This window comes from Equus przewalskii, chromosome 1, assembly GCF_037783145.1.
Source record: "Equus przewalskii isolate Varuska chromosome 1, EquPr2, whole genome shotgun sequence".
In the NCBI taxonomy this organism is placed as follows: Eukaryota; Metazoa; Chordata; class Mammalia; order Perissodactyla; family Equidae; genus Equus; species Equus przewalskii.
The window spans coordinates 27,793,094-27,812,182 of record NC_091831.1 but is presented as its reverse complement, the minus strand read 5'-3'; the positions used below and the strand labels follow the sequence as shown (position 1 = coordinate 27,812,182).

Below are 19,089 nucleotides of genomic sequence, written 5' to 3'. Positions count from 1 at the left end.
TCCATCTAGACTTTTATATCTCAAATATACCAAACATGACCATTTTTTAAATGACAGACAAAATCATGTGTAATACAGTTATGTTCCTAAAGCAGCAGGACTAGATGACTTTAAATTTTTAATGTGCTTTTAAAAAGCATTTTATATATTTCAGTTTTTCCAAGTATTTCTATTCCTTCCATCTCAACCGTCTACCACCTTAGACACACAAAGGTTTTTCTCTAGATTTTTTTCTACAAATTGTACATCTCTAGGTGGGGGTTGTGGGGGATGAGAAGCAGGTTTTATACAGCTGATGTGATCACTGTACAGACAAACTTGGAAAATGCTACCCAATCTGCCAATTAATTAAAGCACTAATCTGGGGAGCAGCCGGGCCCAGAGAATGTTTACCCAGAGAGAGGTGGTAGGAATTGATTGGGAAGCTCCCTGCATTTGCATGAAAATGAAAGTGCTTAGGAAACCCAGCTTCCTTTTGTCTCTAAAGGTAAGCAGCCTTGATCATGTCCCTAAATCTTCCTGTCTTATTTAGGAAGCCTTTTAGGGAGCTGGTTCTGAAAGATGAAAGCACAGAAGACTCTAGGAAAACAAATTAAACCTTGGGCAGAGTAGGGTAGGGAGCAAGTCTGGTGTAGCGTAGCTTCTTAGACCTGGAATGAAACCTTCTAAATTCAGGAGTATGTGCTAGTAGTTAGTTAGAATAGACCTAATGGTTTTACAAGTTTTGGCACCATTTATATAGACTGGGTTCATATCCCAGCTCTGCTTCTTATTAGCTGTGTGATTTGGGGCCAGTCATCTATCTTATCTCAGACTTCTTTTCTCATCTGTAAAATAAAGATTATAAATTGCCCCTTCACTTCAGGGCAGTTAGCCCTCTGCTGGCTCTATGCAGAAAGGAGGCTGGAGAATGGTTCGGACCTTCCAAGATTGTAAACTGCCTCCGTGAGTAGGGACTGTGCAGTCTTTTGTTCTTTTTAGGCTTATTTTGCAGCAAAGGACTGTAAACCTCAAAGCTTCCCTCATCTTCTTGGGATATGCTACATTCTTTATCTCTAAGAGAAGTGACCTTGACCATAACAGCAAAAGTCATAAAGACAGCAGCAGCTTATCCTGGGATCTCTTTGGCCATGTTGGCTGTACTCAAGATGAGGTTTGCCTGTGTATCACTAGGGAGGGTGGTGAAATGGACATGGAAAATTGACCCAGCAATATTTGATGATATTAAGGAATGTGTTAACTTTTTTAGATTGTGATAAAATATATATAACATAAAATTTCCCATCTTAACCATTTTATTGTTAATTTTTTAAATGTGATAATACTATGGTTTTTAAAGCTTAATCTTTTAGAGCTGCATACTAAACATTTTACAGATAAAATGATACAGTGTCTGGGATTTGATTCAAAGTAATCCAGTGAGAAGAAGATGGACCCAGCTACTAAGAGCTCTAGCCTCGTGGCACAGATAACAAGGGACTTTTTCTAGGGTTAACTTTTTGTTAGATGGCATCTCTTCATTCTTGTTTCTTTTCTTGCAGAACTCTCAGAAATTGAGCCCAATGTTTTCCTTCGCCCATTTCTGGAAGTGATTCGCTCTGAAGATACCACTGGCCCTATCACTGGACTGGCGCTCACCTCTGTCAACAAGTTCCTATCATATGCGCTCATAGGTAAGAGCTCAAGCTTTGTTAGATGACCACAGCACTTCATTTCCTGCCTCTCCTGCGGTGGTCAGGCTTTAGGCAATGAGCTGGTGATACTGGAAAGTTTTCCCAGCATCTATTTCTTTGTAGAAGAGAAATAGGATTGTTATTGGTTACTCATCATGCTAATTGACTCAAGTTGTGCAAAGTCGGGAGGGAGAGGAGGTTTCCTTGGGACTCTAGTTTTTTTTGTGTGTGCTTTGCAGGGAGTTAAAGATATGGTGCCCTTGGAAATTTGGTTTGGTTTGGTTTATTTTTAGTTATTTTTCAAATATAATGCATGCTTATTTTAAGATAAACAATAAAGAGTTGTCTAAAAGAAAAGTTAATGGCCTTGCCTCCGTCTTTCTGAATGCTCCTCCTCCTCCTTTAGGTAAATAATGTTAACAGGGTGGTTCGAATCTTTCTATACCTTTCTCTACATGTATATAAGTATATATATAATAGCACTACCTTTTATAAAAAAGAAATAAAAATAGGCTTATGTGCTATATATTTTCCTTTTTCACTTAGCAGTGTTAACTTAGAAAGATATATATGATATAATTATCCATCTTTTATTTTTTCCCCCAGTTTTATTGAGATACAATTGATATATAACATTCTATTCATTTAAGGTATACAACATAATGATTTGATATATGTATATGTTGGGAAATGATTACCACAATAAGTTTAGTTAACATCTATCACCTCACATAATTACAAATTTATTTTTTCTTATGATAAGAACTTTTAAGATCTACTCTCTTAGCAACTTTCCAAATATATAATACAGTATTGTTAACTATAGTCCATGCTGTATATTACATTCCCAGAACTTATTAATCTTATAACTATAAGTTTGTATATTCTTTTTTTATTGTGGTAAAAAAAGCGTATAATAGGGGCTGGCCCAGTGACATAGTGGTTAAGTTCATGCGCTCAGCATCAGAGGCCCAGGGTTCACAGGTTCGGATCCTTGGCACAGACCTACACACCGCTCATCAAGCCATGCTGTGGCAGCATCCCATATAAAAAGTACAGGAGTATTGACACAGATGTTAGCTCAGTAACAATCTTCCTCAAGCAAAAAGAGGAAGATTGGGAGCAGATGTTAGCTCACTGACAATCTTCCTCACCAAAAAAACATATAAATTTGCCTTTTTAGTCATTTTTCAGTATATAATTCAGTGGCATTAGTTACATTTCACAAAGTTATGCAACTGTCACCACCATCTATTACCCAAACTTTTTCATCGTGCCAAAAAGAAACTCTAACCGCTAAGCAATAATATACCATTTCCCCCTCCCCTCAGCCCCTGGTATGATTTTTTTTCTTTTTAGTAGCCATATAATTTCCATATAGATATAACACCAATCATTCTCTTATTGATTAATATTTAATATTTAGGCTGTTTCCTATTTTGAGCCATTATAAATGATGCTGTAATAAACATCTTTGTTCATATATCCTTATTTATTAATTTTCCTTTTGTATGACAGATTCCTGTACTTGAAATTTCTGGATTAAAGGCTATGTGCATATTACATTTTCATGGGTACTACCAAGTTCCTTTCCCAAAGATTACAGCATTTGCATTTCCAACAGTAATGTTTGAGAGTTTCCATTTCCCCACCCTGTCACCAGCACTGAATATTATCAGTATTCTTTATTTGTGCTAATTTGGTGGATGAATACTGGGTATTTTCTTGTTTTTATTTCCTCAAGGTTGAACATTTGAATTTCTTGTCCTTTGCCTATTTTTTCATGGAGTTTTTTGTTTGTTTTTCTTATCAATTTGTAGTTCTTTGTATAGTGGAGACATTAACCCATCATCTATCATAATATTACAAATATTTTTTCCAAGTCTAGCCCAAATATTTTTTTCTTTTAGGAAGATTAGCCCTGAGCTAACATCTGCTGCCAATCCTCCTCTTTTTACTGAGGAAGACTGGCCCTGCGCTAACATCTGTGCCCGTCTTCCTCTAGTTTATACATGGGACGCCCACCACAGCATGGCTTGCCAAGCAGCACGATGTCCTCACCCGGGACCCGAACCAGTGAACCCCGGGCCGCCAAAGCAGAACGTGCGCACTTAACCGCTGCGCCACCAGGCTGGCCCCTAGCCCAAATATTTTATCCAGTGTTTACCCAAATGTTTATCTCTGAATTTGTTTATGGTGTCTTTTTTGCATTCCTCTTTAGTTGATCTTGTTACTCAGGATCCTGAATTCCTTTTCTCCTATTGCCAGCCCATGTATAAGGGTGAGGAACATAGAAAACAAGCAGCTGTCTTTGTTTCTAGGTAGGGAGACGAGAAAAGAGTCAGCTCAGACTGTAGCTAGCCAGGAAAGAAAATGGCCTTCAGTTCAGGGCAAGAAAACCCTTTCTAGAAAGTTGGATTTGCTTAGCTGAAGCATTCAGGATCCTGAGCAGGAATCTTGGGTGCCAACTAGGTTCTGAATAGGTGCATCAGCCTCTCTAGGCACTCTAGTCCTAGCTTCATAATTTTTCTAAGCAAAATTCAGGTCCAGCTACTTCCAGCCTTGCCCTGAGCACCACCTGCAGGTAATCTCTCTTCACAGACTCCAGCAGCTGTCCACTGTGCCTTTTCCCTCCCTTCTCTTGTCAGTGTTACTCTCTCCCCTCCCTGGGCTTGGCAGACAAGATGGTCATTAGAGACTTCACGCCAGCTGGTCATTGGAGTTTCCTGTGGTGGGAAAAGAGAATGCTGGAGGTGGTGATTGCAGTGGACATGAGAAAAGGATCAGGAAGGAGTGTATGAAAGCCAGAAGGCAAAGGAGATGAGATTGGCAAATTTCCCTGCAGTGTCCTCCAGATTGGCCAGGAAAGGAGGACATTCTAAGGAAGGGGTCCCAGAGAAGACAAGGTCTGCTAAGTGAGCCCAAGCTAAACAATCTTTTGTCTAGGCTGCCCTTCTAGAAGAAACTACCCTCCATCTCTCAATCCTGTGACCCAAGACTTCTAGGATTATTTTAGGTCCTACTCCAAGGACCAGCCTTTTGTTTGGCCCCACACAACTGCCAGACCCTGGTGCCACTGATTGCCTGGCCTGTTGGCAGGCCCTGCGTGTGATTCTAAAGACCTATCACTCTTACCTGCCTTTTTAGAAAATTAACTTTGCTACTTCATTCAAGTTCAGAGGATAAGAGCTACATAACAATCAGTAGAGCTTAAGCTACTTTAACAAGGGAGATTACTGAAAGAGGGGGAAGAAACAGACCACAGGAGCCTTGTGATGTGGGAGCAAAGCTGCCATTCACTAAGCTCTGAAACACTACACAACACTGAGAAGGACCTGGATTTCCTGCTATGGACCCTGGAGACCTGATTAAGGACCATCAGGCAGGGCTATGAGAGAGGACTCAGGCAAGGGCCTTGAGAATATAGGATTTTCTGTATTGATTGGGGTAAACACGAAGAGTCAGGGTGATAGGAGCTGCGTCACCCCATGTACTGAATATCATCATGATATTGGCTTCCTTCTGCATGACCTCTAGCCACTCCTGATGCTGAGTAGAGCATGCTGTAAATAAGACAAAGAGAGTCTTTGACTATGTGTCAGAGACTCAGCGGGACAGAAGAGAAAGATGAAAACCTCACAATTAATGAAAGTCTTCTGGCTCGTTGTTGCAAGAGAAATGTTCTGATTTCTCAGCCATCCCCTGAACTTTAGGCTCAGAGACTCCATTAATTTCATGTACCAGGAAAGGGAAAATGGTAAGAATTTTTTCTAATTCCCATTACTTAAAACTAGGAGGTGCTCCTGTGTTACACCATACCGCCTCTGGAGCAACTTTGTCACTCACAAAACTTTGCCATATCCCTGCCTTTTTTTCCTACTTATGCTCCCCTTTCAAGGGCAGTCCAGGCAGTTCTGCAGAACTTTTGTAGGCCTTGATGAAGCCCTCTTCTTTGGCTACTCCTTGTGGATATTTAACATATGAATGGGAGCAGAGTTTCCCCCTTAGCAGCATTTGTGTTAGCTTCCAGCATGGCGCTGGTTGTCTGAGCTACCTTCTTCCCTCTTCTTATTCAGAGCTGAAATTCTCCCTCCCTCAATTAGCCAGTCTCCAGTCCTGTTTAGTTAAGCTTGGTAACAGGATTCTTGCCCCGTGTCATATTGTTTTAAATAAGAATGAAACCCAAGCAGGAGGAGGTCTCTAATTTGCTGTAATGTGGCACCCAGGTAGGAGTATTGAGTAGCAATGACTGTCCATTTCTTCCGCCTACTCCTCTACCTCAGCTGTATCTGAACACAAAATTCCAAAAGCAACCAGAGAGAGATGTGTTAAAAGAGAACACATGAAAAAAAAAAAGGCGGCAACCTTGGCATTCAAAGCTCTGGTCCTACTCGGCCCTTGCTCTGGGGCCAGAATCTTATATTTTCATGCCCTTCTTCTATGAGCTGAGTGGCTTTACACCAGTGATTCCCAAAGTGTGGACCCCTGACCAGCAGTGTTAACTTCACTTGGGATCTTGTTAGAAATGCAAATTCTCAGGCACCCACTCTAGACCTACTAAATCAAAAATTTGAGGAGTGGGCCCAGCAATTTGTATGTTTAACAAGCCCTGCAAGTGATTCTGATAAATGTTTAAGTTTGAGAACCACTGTTTTACACAGTGGAGTTTGTGTTGAGGAGCTCGTAAAAGCTGGTTATGGGCAAAGATTCTCAGGTAGCTCAAGGAGCCATGGGTTAGGGAATTGGAGAGGAGAAAACTAAAGTTTCTTAAAGGAGTCCCTAGATAGGATGTCTTGTCTTTTTTCTCTTTCCTCTCCACATCGTTTAGTCTTTCCTTTTTCACTGGAGCAGATCCTACTCATGAGGGCACAGCAGAGGGCATGGAGAACATGGCAGATGCTGTCACCCACGCCCGTTTTGTGGGCACGGATCCTGCCAGCGATGAGGTTGTCCTGATGAAAATCCTTCAGGTAAATGGAGGGGAAGAGCAATTAGGCTAATGGCCAGGAGCTGGTGCTGCCAGCTCTGCTTACTTAAGTCTCTCGGCAGCATGAAGCTGTGTTTTGACTCCAGTGGGGCTTAGGGAGCTACCTTGTATCTAAACAAGCAGTTCGGGTACCCAAAGTAAAAGCTTTTTCTAAGGAAAATAATTAAAAGTTTTAAATAAATTGATATCAAATACCAGAAGTCCTTAATACACTTGTACCTCTGGCAGACTATTCATGCCATCCATCCGTTGGGCTCATGGGCCAGGGCTGGAATGAGTGCTGAACTATGTCAGGGTCATGCAGAATAAAGACGCAGTTCCCAAGACAAGCTCCTGGGAGACCCCGCTACCAAGTGAAACGAAGTCAACATTCTTGCTGCCCTCTCTTTCTCACCCCTGAGAGCTTCCATGGGAGACTAGAGGAGCAAGAGGCAGCTTCTCTCCTCTCAGGGACCCCTCTTCATCCAGCCTGCCTTATTTATTACAGTATCTCCTCTTTCTTCCTGGTAGGTGCTGCGGACTCTGTTGCTGACCCCAGTGGGTGCCCACCTAACCAATGAATCCGTGTGTGAGATTATGCAGTCTTGCTTCCGGATCTGCTTTGAAATGAGGCTCAGTGGTAAGTGCTTAAATATTGGGCCCTCCACCATTCCTGGGAACAATGTCCGTAAGTGTGAATACAGGATGCTGTCCCTAAACCCCAGAGAGATGGAAAACTCAGGACTTCTCCATCACCCTATCTTGAGGAGCCATAGGGTTCTAGAAGTTTCTCTACTTGACTGTTTGTTGTACAGCTAGAATAGAGACCTTGGCTCATTGTGCCAGGACAGGAATTGGGATAGATCCCAGACTGACTCAGCCCAGCCACCAAATCTCCCTCCCTTGGGGTTTCTGGGATTGACACCAGCCTGCAACCCCTGAAAACACATCTTTGTGCTCCTTTTTTTCCTGACTCCAGTAGTGCCACCTAGTGGGCCAGTGAAGTTATGGCTGCCAGGTTGAGCTGGAGCTGGTTTTAATAAGTTTGGCATAATCCTTAGTAAACAAGGTTTGGAGGGGAGTCCGCTCTGAGAAGCCTCCTGATAATAGCACAGCAAGTAATGACACCTGTGTTATTTGTTTTTGCCTGTGCAGAGTTATTGAGAAAATCCGCAGAGCACACTCTAGTAGACATGGTGCAGCTGCTCTTCACAAGGTAAACCTGCTGCTGTTTGCTTCAGCCTGGCTGCCCAGGCCTCTTGAGCCTGCCTGCTTCCACACAGCCACTTCAGGGACCTGGCCAACCCCACAGCCACATCAGAGGCTACTGGGATTATGGATGAGGGTAGTTCTCTGGGTCCTGGGTTACGGAGCAAGGGAGAAGGAGGAGGGAACTGGCTTGGCCTCAGGGGGAGGCAGAGGGTTATTTAATCTAGGCTGACAGACCTCGTTCTGCTTCCCAAACTTGTGCCTGTTTCTGTGCAGGTAGCAGCCGGGAAAGGGAACCCAGAGAGGAAGCCAAACTCAAGGAAGCCTGGAGTAGGTTGCTGAGCTCCTAGAGCTCAGCTCAATTTCTGTGAGGAAGGCCAAGGCTAGGGTGACTAACAATCCTGGTTTGCCCAGACTGTCCCCATTTTGGTACTGAAAGTCTCAGGCAAACCAAGACTGTTGGTTACCCTTGTCAAGGCCCTCAACTTAGGGCCTAGGAAGCCTTTTCATACTATGCCTAACTGTCTGTTTCCTACACCTCCCTTCAATAAACTGTGAGAAGAGCTGAAGGGAGGGCTTTAAAGCCTCCTCTAGGGATATTGATAAAAGGGGGAGGTTATGCATATGTAGTGGCAGGGGTTATGTGGGAAATCAATGTACCTTCTACTCAGTTTTACTGTTAACCTACAATTGCTCTAAAAAATAGTCTATTTAAAAAAAAAGCTCCCCCTGGGATTTTTTTTTTTTTTGCCTTCAGATCTATAATTAATAATCCTTATTATCTACAGACTAGATCTGCCCCTGGACTCTACTGCAAGGACTTTCCTACTCTTCAGGCTCAAAGTTACTGGTGTCAAAACTTCAACCTGCCTTTTACTTCTCATCCTATGCCCAGTCTCCTGGGGTTTTGATAGACTGCCCTCTCCCCATCTTGTGGCTTTTAGCAGTACTTGCCACATGAACACAAGCAGGAAGGAGTCAGTTTAAGGATGAAGAGAGCCTTCACACTCCAGTGGCACTTAGTCACCTTGTCCTGATGGCCACCTTCTTTTTAAAAAGATTTTATTTTTCCTTTTTCTCCCCGAAGCCCCCTGGTACATAGTTGTATATATTTTTTTAGTTGTGGGTCCTTCTAGTTGTGGTATGTGGGACGCCGCCTCAGCATGGCCTGACGAGTGGTGTCATGTCCACGGTCAGGATCCGAACGGCCAAAACCCTGGCCCGCCGAAGCGGAGCATGCAAACTTAACCACTCGGCCACGGGGCCGGCCCCAACCTTCTTTTTTAGAAAATGTCTATGTCATACGTCCCCCAATTCCTGTGGCTCTTTGATGAAAATCTGAAAACGGTGAAATTAGCCTGCTTCTCTTCCTATCTTTTCCTAAGAGACAGGGTATGCTCTGGCCCAGAGCATCTTTGGGCTGTGGCTGGCATGGAGGGGGAGGTTTGTTATTATCCCTAATGACACTCATGGGATTCTCTATTCTATAGGTTACCTCAGTTTAAAGAAGAGCCCAAGAACTATGTGGGGACCAACATGAAGAAGGTATGACGTGCTGTCCCTCATCCAAACCTTAATCTCCCAACTTCAGTGCTCTGGGAATTTTCCTGGATACCCTTGCTTAGCAAATACATACTTTTGCCTAGACAGGTCTGCTTGGAATCTAGAAATAGCTATCACTCCTTTAGTGAGAAATTTATTCTTTCCCAGGTACCTCTCCTTCCCGGACCTTTCCTTTCCAGCGTATCTTTGTTGACCCCTACATAAGCTGGTAACCCAGATCTTCATAGAAACTGGGTGAGGCCTAATAGGCTGGGTTAAAAATATATGTTGATAAAAGTCAAAGTCCTGTTATCCCCACAGGGCCCAGCCTTGTCAGCAGGTAGGCCTAGAGAGGCTATGTCCCAAAGCCCACCCTAATGCTGGATTAGACTGGGCTCGTGCTTGGGCTAGTCTCTTGACAAGACAAATCAAGCCTGACTCCAGATCAGAAGGTTCTCAAACTGTTAGAAGAATGTTGGTCAGAAGAATGGCCTCGTTCTGTCTTGAACTGAAGCCCTGGACTTCACAGGTCTCTGATGAGGATTTTGCTTGCAGCCCTAAGAGGTTCTGCCCATGGAGATGACCCTTGGCTGTTTCGTGCATGCACCTGACCTTCCCTTTCCCCTGCCATCCATCCCCATTCCTGCTTTGTGCCCTGTTGGCGTGTGTCTGAGTTTATTTCACTCTGTTTAAATCGTTCGTTTGCCTGTCTTTCACAGATTTCTCCATGTCTCCTCAACAAACTGGAGCTAAGTAGTGGGGAGCAGACCAAAGCCCTGAACCAGTTAGAGAGGGTACTACTCTTTAAGAACCTCAAGGTCTCTCTCCCTCTCCCTCTCCTTTCTCCCTTTTTATTTATTTATTTAAATGTTTATTTTTTATATGTAACATCTGGGTCCCATTTCCATTATATAGAGCACAACTTACCCCTCCCTAGTAACACAGCACGGCTTTGGAATAGTTGCATGTGTTCGTAGCTTTGCAGTGTTGGGAATCCTCCTGGGGCATCTGGTTGTCTGGAGCCAGAAGGAAGCCTTGAACTGGTGATATATCATGCAGTAAGCCTAGATAGAGAGCTTGGGTCCTGCTGACATCTTGTGGGAAGGCTTAATATCTATCATTTCTAGGGGAACTATGAAGGACCTCTGAGCAAGACTCTTCCCTCCTCTACCCTCTCCCTGTCTCAGAGCTGGCATAGAGAACTTAAGCACAGTCCTTGACTCTATCTGGATACCTAACTGGGTTGGAAGGAAAGGGTAGTCCATCTCGTTGGGGTCTTTTTTTTTTCTTGGTTACCATTAAAGGGGTTATTTAAAAGTTTAGGACTCTAGATGGATGGAAAGAAGCCAGGTGCCAGGATAGCTCAGGACACTGGGAATTCTTTGGGATCTGCAAAGATGTCTTCTGTCCTTTAAAAGTCAATATGCAGGGGAGCATATGGAAGGGGTCCAAGCTAAAGATTACCCTAATACCCATATCCCTGCCTTAAGAAAAGGAGAGAAGGAGGTCTGGGCTGTGTAGGCTATCTATCACAAGACTGTGCATGCTAGAGGTGTGGTTGTAGACATCCAGGTCATTGAAGATAAAGAGAACTGTGTATGTGTCTGGACCCAGCTAGACAGTCCATAGGCCTGTGTTCTCTTTGAATTGTTTCAAATTTCATTTGTGTGCTTGCCTGGTCTCAAGTTGCTGCTCTCTTCAGTGGCTGCCCAGTATTTTGCCATGATTCTTAACCTAAGACATGCCCTTTCTTTGCAAAGTTTATACTGTCCTTTTGAAATATAGAGTTATACAGATAAGGTGGCATAGGGTTCCATGAACACCTGCCCCCTCCACCTTAAGACCTTAGGACAGGGAGCAGAGCTATACGTTTTAAGGGCTGAGGCATTTGTGAGACATGGCAGCCTCTCGGCCCCTACTTCAGCCAGGAGGCCGAGACCACTCACTGAAAAGATCAGATTGGACCAGCTTTGCAGAGGATATAGAAGGAAACAGGAAAGGTTGATCCTAGTGTGGAAAGGAATCTCACTGAGTGACTGGCTTCTCAGTGGAAGTACGACTTCCTGGAGTCCCTGAAATTGGGGGCCTGCCTAGAGAGAAAGGATGTCTCACAGAAGTGGATCCAAATGTTAGTACTTTTTAGAGCTCAGTGACAATTGCCAACAAAGCCAGGACATTCTTATTTTTCTTCATTGATCTCTTGGGCTTCTTGTCTGTCTGCTTGTTTGGCTGACTCTTACCCCTAGAACATTTTTTACCATGAACTTGACCCAGATGAGCTTCAGTGGTTTCTGGAGAGAGCATCCTGGTTCCTGCTCAGCCACAGAGCTCAGAGCACTTGAAGCTCCATTCTAGGCATATGACTACAGGCATTTTGGAGATGGAGGGACAAGAAGTGTAAATCCAAGGCAGGCTGTTGCTGTGTTACTAAGAGCTGGGGGCGAGGCTCAGCTCTTAGGCCTCTCTCCTTTATGGGTGGAGCTATGGGTAAGGAAAGAAGAATTATGTGGTTTCTAAGCAAAGAGTCAAATGTTACCCTGGTTCTGGAGGGCTTGGGGGAGGTTGAGGAAGGGGGACCTGTCCCCCAAATATCAGGAGTTGAGCAAGGATAATATGGGTATATTCAGCCTTGAGAAAGAGGCAGGGAGGAAAAGTGCTCCTACTCTCTTTAGAGTCATTCTAATGGTTTCTGGAAGAGAATTGCTGCTGCCCAATCCAGGAATGGTCTATCAGTCTATAAATAGTTTCCTTTAACTCTGTAGAGGGACTGGGTTCAAACCCTAACTGAGAAGGCATCAGGACAAGGAAAATGAAATGGGCCTAAACAAAGTAGCTGTGAACTTCGAGTAGAGAATGCATAAAAACTTACATCCTAGAGTAGTCAACAGATGATAGAAATTTTCCTCTGTGACTAAAAGGAAGCTATAGGAGGAATAGAAATACAGCAAGAAAGAGGAAAAGGAATAGAATAGGGGTCCAAGAAATCTGTAGCTTTACCATCTGGAAACATAAAATTGCATCTAGAAAGACCAACAGTGAGGACAGGAGGTTTCATTGATATGCCAAAAGCATATGAGCAGTAGAGAGCAGAGCAGTAGCATGACATGACCCTCCAACCTTAACTCCACAAATCGACTGGGATGCCACTCCTTCCTTAACTCCATAGAATGAGCCTTTGACCAGTTTGATGCAGAAATTCCAGACTAGGGGATATGTCTAGGATCTAGTCCCAGTTGACAAAGCAATAGGAAAGCTAAGAGTCTTGCTAGGAAGGAATATGCTCTCATAGTTGGATAAGAACTAGGAGTAGGAGGCTGCTCTGCAGGTAGTTGAGGAGGAAAGCCTAGGAGTCCAGGGCCTATAGATCTTTGTGCAAGGAGACCCTGCCTTTACCCTTTCTACAAGAGAGTCAGGCACCATCTACAGGACTCAGGAGTGCCACCCAGGACTCAGGGGAGCAGAGTGATGTGTGAGGGCTGGCTTTATCAATGACCAGCCTAAAAGAAGAATGTCACCTTCCACATGGAGGCTGCCAGGCTGACCTGCAAATGTAGAAGCCAGGTTAGAGGAGTAGCAATGTGCTTTGACGGTCTAGATTCTTCCTTTGGCACAGATGCGGGGTATAGGCTGTTTTCTAGGGACCAGTAGGACTAAGAGAAGAGAGATTTCTGGGAATAGAGTATTAGTTTGAATACCAGTGCTAATGAGGTATGATATTTCCAGCTGAAAATGAGAGCAGGAGGCATGAGTGATTCATCCAAGTGGAAGAAACAGAAGAGATCCCCCCGGCCCCCACGCCATGTGACCAAAGTCACACCAGGTTCAGAGCTGCCCACCCCCATTGGAACCACCTTATCCTCTAACCTCACTGGTGAGTGCCCTGGGCTGCTTCCTCTGATTAGAATAGATAGAAGAAAAGCTCCTTCCTCTCTCAGGCATTGAAGACCAACTGAGGGGCTTTGGTCTTTCTGCCAAGAGCAAAAACTCCAGGTCAGATCAGACTGTGACCATTTAGCAATTCTGCGTTGACTTAAGGTTGTTCTCCTTCCAGAGAGATTCTGACTACTTTAGAGATGAGCGTATGCAGAGATTAGTATGCAGTCTAGGAAATAGAGCCCCTGGTACATGGAGTATATGTGTTTCCCACAGAGTCTCTCTTCAAGCCTCACTTACTTTGCTTGGCAGGTGGCATGCCCTTCATTGATGTGCCCACTCCCATCTCCTCTGCAAGTTCAGAAGCTGCTTCAGCAGTGGTCAGCCCTTCTACAGACAGTGGCCTGGAGTTTTCCTCCCAGACCACTTCTAAGGAGGACCTCACTGACCTGGAGCAACCTGGCTCTCCAGGATACAACACAGCTGCAGACCCTGGCAGCAGCGAGCTAGGGGTTCCTGAGCAGCCTGAACTCCAGGTATGGCTTTGATTTCTGAAGGCCCCTCTCCAGTCTTCTACTGTGGGAATTCGCTTGATCTTTTGGATCCTTTATCTAGGCCTTGGCTCAAAAGAAGTTTGGGGTAGGGAGGTTCTTCCCTGTTTCCTAGAATTAGCTGTGCTGCCTAGAAAGCCCACAGCATGACTCACTGTGAGAGGTAGCTCATGGGATTTATCAAGTTATGCATACGGGTAGTGCTTGGCAAAGACGAAGGAGCTGGCCATGGCTTTCTCTAGAAGTTAATGATCTAAATCCCAAGCATATGAGAGCCTCTGTTGCTGCTAGGGTTCTAGTCACTGTAGGTCAGTGATGCCTCAGGAGATGTTTTCTGAGTCCTTCATCATACTCCTGTCCTGAGTCATCTTGCACTGATTATAGCCCACTGAGCTGGCCCTAGACCTGCAGTCCATCAGAGACACTTAGAGGGCAGATACTTGTGGGAAGTAAGTTCCAAGTTGCTCTTGCCTCATCCTTATTCCTGTATCCCCTTTATTGGTCATAGCAGGAAGGGGCCCATGTGGAAAAAGCCCAATCAGCATCCGTGGAATCCATCCCTGAAGTGTTAGAGGAGTGCACGTCCCCTGCTGACCACTCTGACTCTGCCTCTGTCCATGACATGGATTATGTCAATCCCCGGGGTGTGCGCTTTACACAGTCCTCCCAGAAAGAGGGTGAGTACTCTAGCAGGCTCTGCCCATTCACCTCCCCCATCCTACCCACTAAGGTACTTGAGCCTAGACCATCTTGGACCCAAGATGTCTACTGGTCCAAGTTCTAGGCCATTTTCTAGTCAGGAAATGAATATCAAGGCAGAGGACCGTTGGCATGGATGGAGTCTTTCCCTAACTTATTCAGAGAGGGAATTTGGTGGGCAATAGGAAGTGAGAGGGAAGAATAGAAAGTTCGGGACTTATAACAGAAAGGTAGGATCATCAATTCTGATTCCCTTCAATAAGTGAGACTAGTCTCCTTACCACCCCAGAAAAAATGTTTTTTTTTTCTTAAAGAGAATCACTTATCTGAAATTGCCTATATTATTATAGGGCAGGTTAGGCCAAGCTATCAAGCTAGTTGTTTCTTGGCAGTCTCACTTCCCTCCTGGCCTTGCCCAGGTACAGCTTTGGTCCCCTATGGTCTTCCTTGCATTCGTGAGCTCTTCCGCTTCCTCATCTCCCTCACCAATCCACATGACCGCCACAACTCAGAGGTTATGATCCACATGGGACTGCATTTGCTGACAGTGGCTCTTGAATCAGCTCCTGTAGCCCAGTGCCAAACCCTTTTGGGCCTCATCAAGGATGAGATGTGCCGCCACTTATTCCAGGTAAGATTGGATTTCTAGAGGGGCTCTGAACCCTTGGCTGTTTTCAGGGTCTCTCAAGGGCCAGGGGAGCACAGTGAGGTTTGGGTGATTTGTGTGAAAAGTGTAAGACCCAGGAAAGAACCTCCCTCCCCAGTGGGCCATAGTCATAGTCAAGAGGACTCCAGTAGCTCTCCAGGGACTCTGGCAGCCAAAGAGAAATACAGAAATAGCTAGATAGAGAGTTCCCACAGAGCACAGGACCTTAGTGGCAACTTCACACAGTTTGTTCTCCTGCTTTTCTCTTGGTTGAGCCATATTCAGAAACCTAATAGCCTACCCTACTCTGTTCTCCAGCTACTCAGCGTAGAGCGATTGAACCTTTATGCTGCTTCCCTGCGGGTATGCTTTCTACTGTTTGAGAGCATGAGGGAGCACCTCAAGTTCCAACTGGAGGTGAGTTTCTTGAACTTGGAAGAAGAAGAAAAAAAATAGGAAGACGTATGGCATCTTTAGTGGGGCGAGATCTGTCATGCTGCAGGCGTGGGATTTAGGAGCTTCTGTAGGAGAGTGCTTTTAACCCCCATAGTTTGGTTCATTGGCTGGCCTCTTTAGTGGAGAAGTTAAAAGGAGTCCAGAGAAAACTGGCTGGCTATAAAATCGGAGAACCCAAATATGAAGACTGGCAGGTAACCTTACCATGAGTGGGTACAGCTCTTCTGCCTAGCAGTTCCTCTGCAACACAGGCAAAGTCAAGCTGGCTTTGTCACTAAATTACAAAAAGGAACTCTGAGTAGAATCAGGCCATGCTCACGTAGAGAGCACAAAAAGGGCAATAGGAAACTTGTTGTGGGTCAGGCGTGAGCTAGAGAGCCAGGCCTGCCCTAACATGGAGGCAAAAGAGGGGGATGTATTTAGGAGATGGAATACCTTTAAGTGTCTCTTACCACATGCCTCCTGGCTGGGCTTCTGCTTCCAGATTAATGTTTTTCCTGTTGAATTTGTCTCTTCCTGTCTTGAATCCTTTCCCCACCCAAATGGTAATTACTGGGTTATTGGCAGATGTACATCAAAAAGCTCATGGAGATCATCACTGTGGAGAATCCCAAGATGCCTTATGAGATGAAGGAGATGGCACTGGAGGCCATTGTGCAGCTCTGGCACATCCCCAGCTTTGTCACCGAGCTCTATATCAACTATGATTGTGACTACTACTGTTCTAACCTCTTTGAAGACCTCACCAAGCTGCTGTCCAAGGTGCTGAGCATTATTTCTGACCTCTGGAATGAAGGCACCATGAAGGAAATCTCTGGTGGTAGTGAGGATGCTACATACAAGGAGGGAAACACTTTAGAGCTGGTGAACAGGAAGAAGAAAGGCATTTTCTCAGGGCAATATAGAAGTTATAGGAAGTTTCAGGATTTTTGGAAAAGGATCAAAGTGTAAAGTATTCTAACTTCAAGTCTACTGGATCTGTTTACTTTCCAGAATGCCTTCCCTGTGTCTGGTCAGCTCTATACAACACACCTGCTGTCTCTTGATGCCTTGTTGACAGTGATTCACAGCACCGAGGCCCACTGCCAGGCCAAAGTCCTCAATAATCTTACCCAGCAAGAGAAGAAAGAGGCAGCCAGACCTGGCTACGAGGCAATAGATGGCACCCGAGAAGCCAGCAATAGTGAGAGGCATTTCTTTCTTTGAGGATCCCAGGGTTCTATGCTTATGCCTTCTCTACTCACTGAATCCTTTCTCCTGCCCTTACATCACTTCCTCTGGAGTGTTCCCAATTCTGTGTTTCCAAGGTTTGGTGGAGTGAATCGTAGGCCAGGCAGGCAGGTTAGCAGGACTCATGGATTTTTCCCCTTCTCCTCCTACACAGTTTGTCTTTTTCACAGAATTATTATTTCTTTATGGAGAGAAAAGAGAACATAGAGTAAAGGATATAGGACTTCTGTCCCTAAAAGCTCCAGGCTCTACTTCCCCCCCCCAGTATCTGCCTCCACTCTAATCCTCTCTGACTTCTCCTTGAGATTGATGTTGCAGAAGATCAGGGAAAGTGACTGGCTAATCTCTTTATTAAATTATAGAATCTAATGCTTTGCTGACTTTGGACAATGACTACTTATTTGGGCTTGGGTTTGTCCTGTTCAAGGCTGGCAACCTCTGTGGAAGCATGCAGGTCTCCTTGGCCTGGGACTCAACTTCTGGAGCTTTGCTTGGTTTCCTACCCAATAAGTCTTCAATTATCTTCTTCTCTCTTACCAGCTGAGAGAGCAGCCAGTGATGGGAAAGCTGTGGGCATGGCCCCAGACATCCCGGGCCTGCATCTGCCAGGTGGAGGGCGGCTGCCAACAGAACATGGGAAGCCAGGATGCAGTGATCTGGAGGAAACTGGTGACTCTGGGGGTGGGTACTAGGTGTCCTTGATCCTAAGCCCCCTCAACTGGAAGGCCTGGTGGAGATAAGAGGGGAGGGGAGCAGAGACACTTAGGGCAGTCCCTCAGTGAACCTTGGCTGCTCATCATGCCTTCACACCCAAAGAGAGGCAAGAAAACATTTGGAGCCCTAGAATATAGGACTTCTAGGGAAGTGGAAGACTGTGGATATACTTCACTAGAGAGTATATCAGTAACTTTCCGAAAGTCATTATGCTGGTAAAAGATGTCTTATGGGTTTTTCCCTCTCTTCCTCCCATTCTTAGCTGACAAAAAGTTTACCCGGAAGCCACCTCGATTTTCCTGTCTCCTGCCAGATCCACGGGAACTGATTGAAATTAAAAACAAAAAGAAGGTATATACAGATATCCCCAAGGCTCAGCCTCTGTCCACCTCTGTCTGGGCGTCCTTTGTAGGGTTTCTGTCCCAGAGGATGAGGGAGAGTCTAGCAGCTCATTGAACAGCTTCCTAAGGCTAGTCTTTGGGCTTGTTAAGACTTCAGCAACCCCCCAGTCTCCTTTGAAGCCATTCTCTTATTCCTAAATCATGTAGTAGTTAGGCATACCCTATTGTGTACCCCTGGGCAAGTGCTGCCCCAGCTGAGAGCCAAGTGCTACTGGTGGTGATAAGAGCCCTGGAAGCTGGTATCATGTGGGTCACTGAAGGTTATTGGTCATCTCAAGCTCTGGGCTGATGATTGCCAATAAAAGGGAATTGACATTTATTCTGGTACTTTAGTAAAGTTCAAGTAACTGTGCTTTTTTGTTTTCTTAATACAAAGAAAACCTTCCATTTAACCCTTTCTTTCTCTTAGGGCCAACTTAAATGACTGTGGTTTATGTATGCCCTTGATTGCAGGCCTGTGACTGGACAGACAAAAAGTTGAGTTATCATCACAGTTAGCTCACCTTATCCTTCAAACCCCAGGGCCTTAAGAGCTAGGAAACCAAAGAAAAAAGAAGAATCCAAGCTAGGCTGTAAACAGATCCCAGGGATGGCTGTAAAACTGAAGAAAAGAAAACTTTCTCTAGTCTCTTTCCTCTACCTTTTTTCCTAATCTTGAGGTTGGAGGAGAGGGAGCTATCCTAAGCATCTTGAGAACTCAGAAAAGGAATGAAAAGGAGCTCCTCAGCCAATTTTAATTAGACATGAATATTGGGGAAAGCTAGGGCCAGTATAATCCAGCTTTAGTTCTGGAGTCACTTAGAACCATGTCCTAGGAGCCTGTTAGGTGACCAGCCTGACCTTGTCTGGTTTAGGGGCAGAGCAGCTTTTGACACCTCTAGTATTTCTCCTTCAGCTGCTCATCACTGGCACAGAGCAGTTCAACCAGAAACCAAAGAAGGGGATCCAGTTTCTTCAGGAGAAAGGCCTCCTCACCATCCCAATGGACAACACAGAGGTAGCCCAGTGGCTGCGAGAGAACCCTCGACTGGACAAGAAAATGATTGGAGAGTTTGTGAGTGACCGCAAAAACATTGACCTGTTGGAGAGCTTTGTGAGGTGAGGAAGCTGCAAGGAGTGTGGGACATAG

The 19,089-nt window shown here is 44.9% G+C and overlaps 1 protein-coding gene across 50 annotated transcripts in view; it reads left to right on the top strand.

Moving 5' to 3' along the window:
* The window catches only part of GBF1 (golgi brefeldin A resistant guanine nucleotide exchange factor 1), a 126,565-nt gene that overhangs the window by 94,081 nt on the left and 13,395 nt on the right, over positions 1-19,089 (top strand). For 8 of the 50 annotated variants that reach the window (XR_011522315.1, XR_011522314.1, XM_070557644.1 and 5 more), the window contains exons 4-19: positions 1,542-1,673; positions 6,525-6,643; positions 7,171-7,279; positions 7,795-7,855; positions 9,339-9,393; positions 10,110-10,208; positions 13,114-13,261; positions 13,576-13,799; positions 14,323-14,491; positions 14,933-15,144; positions 15,478-15,576; positions 16,183-16,377; positions 16,609-16,798; positions 17,386-17,526; positions 17,822-17,910; positions 18,856-19,058. Coding sequence is in view for 48 of the 50 variants with exons in the window: in XM_070557644.1 (XP_070413745.1) it covers positions 1,542-1,673; positions 6,525-6,643; positions 7,171-7,279; positions 7,795-7,855; positions 9,339-9,393; positions 10,110-10,208; positions 13,114-13,261; positions 13,576-13,799; positions 14,323-14,491; positions 14,933-15,144; positions 15,478-15,576; positions 16,183-16,377; positions 16,609-16,798; positions 17,386-17,526; positions 17,822-17,910; positions 18,856-19,058 (2,245 nt within the window). In the remaining 2 variants the exon portion in view is untranslated. The remainder of the gene's footprint in view (positions 1-1,541; positions 1,674-6,524; positions 6,644-7,170; positions 7,280-7,794; positions 7,856-9,338; positions 9,394-10,109; positions 10,209-13,113; positions 13,262-13,575; positions 13,800-14,322; positions 14,492-14,932; positions 15,145-15,477; positions 15,577-16,182; positions 16,378-16,608; positions 16,799-17,385; positions 17,527-17,821; positions 17,911-18,855; positions 19,059-19,089) is intronic. The other 42 variants (XM_070557657.1, XM_070557638.1, XM_070557833.1 and 39 more) reach the window with 10 other exon arrangements.